The sequence below is a fragment of the Oreochromis aureus genome, linkage group 10, assembly GCF_013358895.1.
Source record: "Oreochromis aureus strain Israel breed Guangdong linkage group 10, ZZ_aureus, whole genome shotgun sequence".
NCBI lineage: Eukaryota > Metazoa > Chordata > Actinopteri > Cichliformes > Cichlidae > Oreochromis > Oreochromis aureus.
The window spans coordinates 34,440,505-34,450,755 of record NC_052951.1 but is presented as its reverse complement, the minus strand read 5'-3'; the positions used below and the strand labels follow the sequence as shown (position 1 = coordinate 34,450,755).

At 38.3% G+C, this 10,251-nt stretch overlaps 1 protein-coding gene across 1 annotated transcript; it reads right to left on the bottom strand.

Annotated features, from left to right (window-relative positions):
- Window positions 1-2,136: 2,136 nt before the first annotated feature.
- Window positions 2,137-3,102, bottom strand: LOC116335495 (odorant receptor 131-2-like). The gene has a single exon (XM_031759198.2). It carries the CDS (start codon window positions 3,100-3,102, stop codon window positions 2,137-2,139), a length of 966 nt encoding a protein of 321 aa, XP_031615058.2.
- Window positions 3,103-10,251: the final 7,149 nt, after the last annotated feature.

Here is a 10,251-nt window from a genome sequence, read left to right as displayed (position 1 = left end):
GCTATGGGCCATTCGATCTTACTGTTGCAAGAGCCTGGTCTGCATAGCCTGCAACAAATTGGACTTCTTCGCGGTGGCTGGCTCTGCCAGGGCTGCCCTTTGTCACTGATTCTGTTCAGAATTATTATGGACAGAATTTCTAGGCGTAGCCAAGTGGCGGAAGGCTTTCACCTGGGTGGTCTCAGAATCTCATCTCTGCTTTTCGCGGATGCTGTGGTTCTGTTGGCTTCATTGGGTGATGGCCTCCAGCTCCAGCCCGTGTTTCTTAGTCGGTGTCTTTGCATGTGTGGTGAGTTTCCTGTTTTCTTGTGAAGGTCTGTGTCCTATGTCAGTGTATTTAACTGAAGTTATTGTTTTTGGAAGTCATGCCCTTTGGATAAGTTACGTGATGCCCTCGGTCATCTTGATTCCGCTTGTCATCAGCCCCACACTGTAAGAAATCTTGGAGTGTTTTTAGATAGCTCTTTTAAATTAGAGAACAAAGTGTCCACAGTTGTGAAAAACACTTTTTATCAGTTACATGAAATTGCCAAAGCAAAGCCTCCTTCCTCCTAAAGACCTAGAAAAATGTATTCATGCCTTCATCATCTCTTGACTGGACTACTGCATGTATGAACACATCACTCCAGTTTTAGCAAATTTACATAGGCTCCATGTCCATGATCATATTGGTTTGAATTTTCTTTTACTTACTTTGAAAGTTTTAAATGGTATGGTGCCCATTTATTTAAGCAAACTCCTCAACATACATAACCCCAAAAAAGCACTGAGATAGCCAGAGCATCTAGCCAGATGCTCTTTGTACAAGCGAGATCTCAATTGAAGTATAGAGGAGATTGGGCCTTCCGCATTTGCAGCGCCTAGACACTGGAAAAACTTGCCAGACGATATTCGTATTGCAGAGTCTATTCAGTGTTTCAAATCACATCTGAAAACTCACTTTTTACGTTGGCTTTAGTTCAAGTTCAGTTTGAGTACCATCAGGCTTATTTTATGTTTATTATGTTTGTTTTGTTTTTATGTTAATACATCTTGTTTATCTGTATTTGTTTTTCTATGGCTTTCTCTTGTTTTTAACTAATTGTGAAGTGCTTTGGTCAACTTTGTTGCTTTTAAATGTGCTATAGAAATAAATTTGATATTGATAATTGTGGAGAGGTGGGTAACCATTCTAACCCTCTGTGTGCAGTTAATTAGTAACTCCTTAATAATAATATTTTTATACTGACTGATTATATTGATTGATAAATCAATATAATCAGTCAGTATAAATATATAATATATAAATCAAATCAGTATCAATCAGTATATTGATGTAAATGTGTAAACCCTCCTCGGTTACTTATAATTGTAAACAGAGTGGAAAGAATTTTTAAAAGTGCATAAACATATTTAGATATGCTGACAAGAGCTGCAGTTTGATTTGAAGTTTGATCTATACAAGAGTACTGCAGTGCTCAAAACACACATATGACTATCTAAAATACTCAACTACTCTAGTGCTTGAACACATTAAAATATGCACAATTAATAAAACAGTTTTTATATATTAGTTATCCAGAATATGCACAAAAGACATAATTCAGAAAGCAGCTTCATAGCCATGCTTTTATTACTATCCATCTGTTTGCTTCCGCTCATCCTTTTCAGGGTCGCGGGGGGCGCTGGAGCCTATCCCAGCTGTCACAGCACGAGAGGCGGGGTACTCCCTGGACAGGTCGCCAGTCATTTGCAGGGCTAACACACAGAGACAGACAACCATTTGCGCTCACATTCACACCTATGGGCAATTTGGATTAATCAATGAACCTATCCCCACCAACTGCATGTCTTTGGACAGTGGGAGGAAGCCAGAGTACCCGGAGGGAACCCACGCAAACACGGGGAGAACATGCGAACTCCACACAGAAAGACCCCGGCCTGATGGTGGAATTGAACTCAGGACCTTCTTACGGCAACAGTGATAACCACTGTGCCACCGTGTTTATTACTATTATGCAATAAAAAAGAATTACAGTATAGTATAAAGCAGAAATATGATATCAGCTTGGTTGTCTTCTACATTAGTTTTGTTTATACACTACAGTCTGCTTTTCTTTAGAACAACATGTACAGTATATTCTAAATTACATTAATTTAATATTTGAGTAATTTTATACTGTTGGGCAGTTTTACTTGACAGCACAGATGGTACATGAGGATGCCTCTGATCATTTGGTCTCTAATGCCATAGATAAGTGGGCTCAAACATCTGGGGAAAAGGATCATAAACACATAAAGTATACTCCAGATGCGTAAAATTGTTACTCTGTCAAGGACTTTTGAGATCTCCGTAACCAAAGGGTCATAAATAGTCGAGGAAAGACTGAGACCTAACTGTATCAGGTGCAGCAGCAGTGTGTTACGAACCTTACGGGCTGAAACTTTATCTGTGGAGGCCGACCTGGCTGCTATCATAACACCAATATAGGAGCAAGTAACTGCAACACCAGCAGATACAAAAAGAACCCAAGTGTAAGCTTTGTCATAATGATCAGACATGGGGCCAAGTAACAAAGGAGTGTTAGAGCAAAAGTCTTTCATTTGGAGACTCTCTAAGTCTTCAAATGGAAAATTTAACAGCAAAATCAGTCGAATAAAAACATTTAGTGAACTGACGGCCCAAACTATGATGATCGCTAGTGCTGTCTTCCTGATGGTGACGATGCTAGCATGCCTTAGTGGGTAGCACACAGCTACATATCTCTCCAGAGACATCACCACCAGTGTGAGAGGAGAGATCCCAGTTGTGAGATTGGCAAGCATGACAAGAAAGCCACAAACAGGATATGTCAGTCTGATTCTACAAGCAGATAGTATGTACAGTAACTGACTCAGGACCATCTGTATGGTGTCTGCAAAAAGTAAATTATAAAGAAGAACATAACGGGCTGTCTCACGAAACACTGCTTTACTCCTTAAGATGTATAGCATGGTCCCATTAACTAAAAGAAACACACAGCAAGATGTTGTAATTGGAGCAGAAAACAACAGAACTTCCAGTGTCCCTCTGTACTGCAGTCCAACAGTGAAGTTAGTCTTAGATGGAGTGACATAGGACATATTAGATACACATTTACTTGACTCTCTTGAAGCTTTGATTGTTTTGACTAAGGATTTTATCTAGACATGTAATTATTCTCAGTTAAAAGTCAGTCGACACCTAAAAAAACTACATTTTTTTTGTTGCAGCTATAACCCAAAGACACAATACGTTTTAAGTTCACATTCCAAAGAGAAAGGTTCTACTTTGTCAGTGGTTAGCAGGTAACAAGCAGTGCTTGGTTCCATCTGCTCAGGAGTCTTCTGCAGGATTTACCCACGTTCACATGCATTTTAAGAACTCAGTCCTCGCACACGATTCACATGACAGCATCACGTGTAAGCGTAGTAAGCCAATTAGACGGCAATAACGAATGTAATCCTCTTTCCAAAACTGTGATCTATTTTTTTCTCAATAGATATGATGACATTAAAAAACCACAAACACCACCAATCCCTGTTACAAAAGCTACTCTCTATAACTGTTAAAATAAATAAAATGCTGGCTGTAAAAACAATCTCATCAGTCCAGATCTTACAATATGACTTTCTTTTTTTACTCTTGCTGCAGCATTTTGGATTAACTGAAGGCTTTTCAGGGAGTTTTTAGGACATCCTGATAATAACAATAATTGCGTGATTGCTATTTGTGTTGCATTTTATGGAATTTGTAGGTTCAACAGCTGGAAGTTACAGTATAGTTTCACAGTGTTTCATTTGTTACACATTTTATCATGTTTCCAGCTCATCCCAAACAGGATACTGTTCATCTGCTTTAGATCATTTTTAGGCCCTACTTTTAAATACTCAAGTAAGCCAAAGTGCTCTAATAGGGTGATATGGTACTACAAGGTCATTAAGATAAGATGGGGCCTGATTATTTAAGACCTTGTATGTGAGGAGCAGGATTTTGAATTCAATTCTGGATTTAACAGGAAGCCAGTGAAGGGAAGCCAAAACAGGAGAAATCTGCTCTCTCTTTCTAGTCCCTGTCAGGACTCTTGCTGCAGCATTTTGAATTAACTGAAGGCTTTTCAGGGAGTTTTTAGGGCATCCTGATAATAACAATAACACATTTAGTGTCCTTATTTCCCCCTGACTTATGGGTTCTGTCACTAGTTAGCCAGTGTTCTGTGCTGGCAAAAGGTGGCACTAAATATGTTCTAAAATTTAAACCAGCTTCACAGACAGTGTTACACTTGATACAGTTTTTGAGAGTTACAAAATTGGCCAATTTATAATTTCTTACTTTATTCCAAAATATAAACCTATTAAGAACAAAGTAAGTTAAAAAGTTTTAAACTCTGGATACCAGATGTTCCAAAATCTGTTTTATGCAGTCCCAAAAGGTGGATTCTGTTCATTTGGACGTATCGTTTATGGCCAGATGAACAGAATCAACCTTTTGGCACTTGCTTACCTGGATGATTGAACATGCATCAAGACATTTTATGCAGTGTTGTTATGTTATTTGTTAGGTTAGTGGTTCAGGTTTTATTCTAAAGGTTTATAAACACCAACATTAACAAAGGCAAGGAACAAATACAGAGAGTAAGAGTTGTGAGTAAAACTTTGATTCCTACTAAACTTTCCAAATAATTATGTTGTTTTTTCTCTTGTAAACTTTGTTTTTAGTTTGATGAAATACTCAGAGGTATAACAGTCCCCTGATTATTCATTTAAGCACATTAATTATTCAAATACTTTTTTTAAGGTTGGCAGTGAATAATGCGTCCTGTTGGCATCATTAAGCTTAATGAAGTGAGTGTTATGTGTATCCCTGTAGGGACAAAGTGTAAGTTTAAGAAGCAAAAGCAAGTTCAATATGATTGGAGAAAACTTTCATCTTCACTGCCTTTCCTGAAAACTCTGCTTACATCTTAAAGGTGTGAACTTGTTTACAATAATAAATAATTTGCAGTAAATAAAAAAAATATGTAAAAAATCTTATTTTATAGTACAGTATGCAAAATAAATGAACACCTAGGACACTTTCTATAAAACACTTCAAAGTTAAATACTGCACAAGTTCAAATGATACAGCAGTTAAAGTGCCTAAAATTAATATTAATGCCAATTATGACTATGACACCACCAGACTCATATGTGACACTCTAGCCAAAGTTGTTTCTTTCTAAAATGCATCGACCACAAGATTTTAAGATGTGGGTTACAGAAATCCTCCTTCAGAACAATGTGGCCATGGTGGCACCATCATTGAGCCACAAAGCTAAGCAGTATGACAGTAACCATGTAGTGACGGTGGACAGTGATCATTCTTGTCTGCCACCAATTTATTTATTTTTTATTTTTGCCTGCCTTGTCATGTTCTTTGTTCAGAGCACTCTTAAAAGGCTTCTGATGATTGAGCATGTCCTTCTCTGATTTTAAGCAGCTCCACTAGTTTCCTAATAGATAGATAAATCGATCTTTATTGTCACTGTTACCAGAACAGTGAAACACAGTTTGGCATCTCTCCATTTCAACATTCTTTGGAGAATGAGATAAATAAAGATAAAAATAAGTTTAAGAGGTAATTCACACATTATATACAAAAACAAAATATATAAATATATCTACAGGTACAGTGTAAGGAGCAGGATTAGTGCGTGGTGATACTGGTTGTATTGCACATCGAGTAAGGGGTAGGAATGCTAGTTGCTACTGAACAGTTATATAAATAGAGGTAGGAATGTTGGTTCTATTATACTGTAATGACTCCTGTTTATGAATAAATACTGTAATAAAAAATGTTTATAGATAAGTACAGTGCAAGTGTCCATGAATGTTAACAGCAAGGTTAACCTTCAATCAGGGTGGAGGTAGGGCATGTTTGACAGCCTGTGGGTAGAATCTTGGTAATATCTTGGCTAGCAATGAAGCTCTGCAGGTTTTTTCCATCAGAGCTGCTAAGTTGTGGAACAGTCTGCACACTGGGACCAAAACTTTGTTATTGTCTTTGTCTTTTAGAACTTAGAACCTTTTTTATTGTAACTGTACAGTTGCTTGTACAGCAAAGGTAGGTAGCAAGACCAACAAGGTGCAAAGTAAAGAAAACAATATACAAAAAAGAATGAAACAATATAAGAACACTAAATATACAATATACACAATGTTTTAAATCTCTTTATTTTTACCAGTGGTAGCATCTTGCAGAGAAGAGGGAGTCTTGTCTTGTTTCTCTTTGTTCCTGTTTTAAAGTTTTTAACTGTTTCTTGGATTTTACATATACATTTGTGTGAAGCACTTTGTAACTTTAAAGACTGCTTTAAAATAAAGCTTTTTCATAATAAGTTGTCATTGAAGACTGAAAGCTGAGAGCCAGATATTGGGGGAAGATATCGATCATTGTTCTGTCTCCAGCATAGTCTAACCCATTATCATGGCAAAAGATGTAATAGACATCATTTCTTGGTTTGTCTCTCCAAAACAAGAAATGGACACACCCACAGAAGTTGCATTACCAGCAGGGGAAAAGACTATTTTTAAAGTTAAATCGGTAGGGAGCAAAAAACTTACAAGTGCAAGTACATTCTAGGGTCCTTCGTCATCAGAATCGATTAGGCTAGGGGGGCTAACATATATATACATGTAAATGTGTTAACGATGTCTGTTTAAAAACTTTCCTGTGATTATTTCCATGTTGCCTTGAAATATAATATCTCCCTCTGTTGGTAGTGCAGCTTACTGCGGCTTCCACATACGTTTACCTTTCATGTTTTGGAAAGGCAAAGCGTGAAATGGACACGGTGGACAGACGTGTCAATTACATGCTTGGTCATGATATCTGGTTGCATAGTCAGCTCAAGTGTGTGAATGAAGTTGTTAATTAATCATAGTGCCCTTGAGTTAAACCCCCCACGAAAAAACGCAGAAGTCTCCCAATCATCATGTCCACAGATGATCCTGTCACCTGAAAAAATTCAAAACAAAAGTGATGAAAAGGAAAGTTTAAGTTTTAAGTTGTGTGTGGAACCAAACCGAAAACTGCACTTCATATGTTACATGTGTATCAGAGTGCTTGACAGTGTTTTCTGTTTTTGTTCTTTTTTGGCTGTGGGTGGCTTTACTTTTTTTTTGTATTAATGATAAAAAGACAATGGCAAGCAAGACCTGGTTGTACCTTTACATTTTTTAACTGTAGGAAAAATATAGAAGAAAAATACAAATAAGTTTTGTCTCTATCCACTATTTTTTCCCCTTGGATTTCATCATCAACATCAGCCCGTTGCTTCTGTTTTCTTAATTAACCACTGCCATTTTCCTAATGTGCTAAGTCTAAATGTTGTTGTTGCGGCATTGTTGTTTTTCAACAACTGAACCCACTCAGAGGTACCATAGAGAGAAAGCTCCCATCTCACAAAGTCTCCTGATAACTCATTTAATTACATTAAATATTCAGAACCTAACTAATTAATGCTTATAGTAAATACTGACATGATTAATGAATCCCATGGGTATTGATTAACAGTCTTCGTCGGGAGGGGATGATGTGCATCCCAGCAGAGACACATGGGAAAGTTAACAAGAAGTCAAAGGTAAACTGAGAAAAGTTCATTTCAGTGTCCTTAATGGATCCCATGGGCGTTGATTTAGTAATGCGCCAAATCTGAGTGATCCAACTAGTTGACTGCTACTGGGCCTTTTAAGTACGCTCAATAAAAAACACATACACAGTTACATTGAAACTAAAAACTGTGCAAAAACAAGAGGAAAACCCTTATTCTCAGATTTATTTGATAGGTAAACTGCACAACTACTTATATCGAGTATTAGATATATAAAATTGGCCCATGCTGAAGTATATCAACATGCAACAGCAAACATCCTGTTTTGGCAAGTCATGTAGTACAATCGGCACACAATTTTTTCAATTTCTGTTTTTGTAAGATAAACCCAAATACAAAATGTACAAAATGAAATGTTTTATAAACTGCAAAAAAATGAAAAAAAGAAATATATTTTTGTTTATTTTATTTGGTTAATCTCCTACAGCAACATAAAAATTTAGATAAAGATTAAAGATTTTGCTATAAACAAAGCTTTCATTTCTATTTACATTACAAGACTGAGTAACTTAGATATGAGAAGTAACATCACAAACAGCAATTTATCCTGACTTAATATTGTATCCTGCTACTCTTTTAGGCTTGTTTCGCCTTTCCTGAGTAGTGCAAAACTTGCAGCTGCTGATGTAAAAAAAACAAAAAAAAACACTGTTCACTTAGATCGTCATATGTCCACATGCTTTACCCATTCCATTCAATTTTCTGCCACTTCTCTAGGTTGGAGTGGCAGAAGTCTAAGCATATCTTTCTATGCTTTATTTCCAACTCCAGCTCCTCCAGGAGAACACTGAGATGTTCCTAAGCCAACCAAGAGTTACAATCTTTCCAAAACCCCTCACCTAGGTGGTGCCCAAGAGGCATGCTTGTCAGATATGAGACTGAAACTAGCACCACTGAATGAACAATGGGCTGTGGACAAATTTTTGGCACAGCGTGTTTTGGGATTTAAAAGCCACAAAGTCTCAGTGTTTAGAAAAAATGTGTCTCAGGTGCTCCAATACTCCTGACACATATGGGATCACTACAGGTTTTCGCTTAGGCAGCAGTTGTCCTCTCCTGGATCGGCTGGAGTCTTTAGGTGCCTTCCCAGCTTTGACAAATGTCCAGCTGGGATAACCACATTTGCTCAGGGCCTTCTTGATGTGATGTTCTTCTGCCTCCCTGGCCGCTGTGTCAGTGGGGATGGTGTTTGCTCTAAGTTGTAGCGTCCTGATAACACCCAGTTTGTGCTCCAGTGGATGATGAGAGTCAAACTTTAAATACTATGCGTAGGTTTCTGGTACACATCAGCTTTTAGATGTCCCCCATTACTGATGAAAATCTCACAGTCTATGACTCTATCCTCCCTGGTGAATTTGATGTGTCGGTCCACTGAGTTAATGTGATCCGTGAATTGCGGTACGGCCTGAGATTTGATTTTTCACCCAGGTGTCATCCACATACCTGAACCAATGACTTGGTGGTGTAACGTTTCTCCCACTGAAAAACTATGTCCAGATGAACAGAATCAACTTTTGGGGCTAGTGGCCATAGTTAAGAGTAGAAATGCAGATGTTGGTTGCGGCTTTCCTACCTGCCTCTTCATGGTTCCTATGGACATGATCAGTAGGTACATTGAATTCAGTTCAATTCAATTTTATTTATACAGCGCCAACAACAAACATCAGTTGTCTTAAGGCACTTTATATTGTAAAGAAAAGACCATACAATAATACAAGCTGAGCTGGGCCCAGAAAGGAACTGGCAGAAACATAATGGGAGCAAAACCCCTGCTACTGGTAAACAGAGCAGTCACTTGAGACAGTACGAACAGACTGACCAACCTGTGCACTGCCTGAATTAACTAAAATAAAGTCTCTGACTCAATGTCCACACGTTGATCCTGGAATACTTGTAACTATACAAGATCAGGACCCTAAGAGCCTTCATCAGGAGTTTGGTGAGGATGTAGTGAACAACACTAGAGGCTAACTTTAAAGCAATTGCACTTGTCACCATCAAGTGCCAGCAGTGCCAAGGAGATGCTCTGTCCCCACTATCCCCAGTGAGATTATTATCAGGATGGCTACGCAAACCAACTGCAGAATGGAGCAACCGTTAGCCAACTCTGCTACACCTCTTCTACTGGATGATATCAAGCTGTATGCCAGCAGGTAAGGTAAAGGCACATTGATTCACTGATCCACACAACATGGATCTACAACACTGACATGTTGTAGATCCATGTTGTAGAGAATGTCATCCGTACTGGAGAAGTGTAAAGAGATGCTAACATAGAGAGCGAAGGTAGTAAGAACTGAGGGGATCGCACTACCAGAAAGCAACATTGCAGACATTGCGGACAGCTACAAGTACTTGGGAATCCCTCAGGGAAATGGGAACCATGAAGAGACTGCTAGGAAAACTGCAATCACAGAATAGCTGCAGATAGTAAGGCAAGTCCTGAGGAGTCAACTGAATGGGAAGAATAAGATCTGGGCAATTAACGCCTGTGCCCTCCCAGTTTTCAGATGCCCTGCTGGTCAAAGGAGGAGATAGAAGCTACTAATATCAAGACAAAAAAGCACAAGTCCAAAACGCTGAAACTGTATGCTAAGCGAAA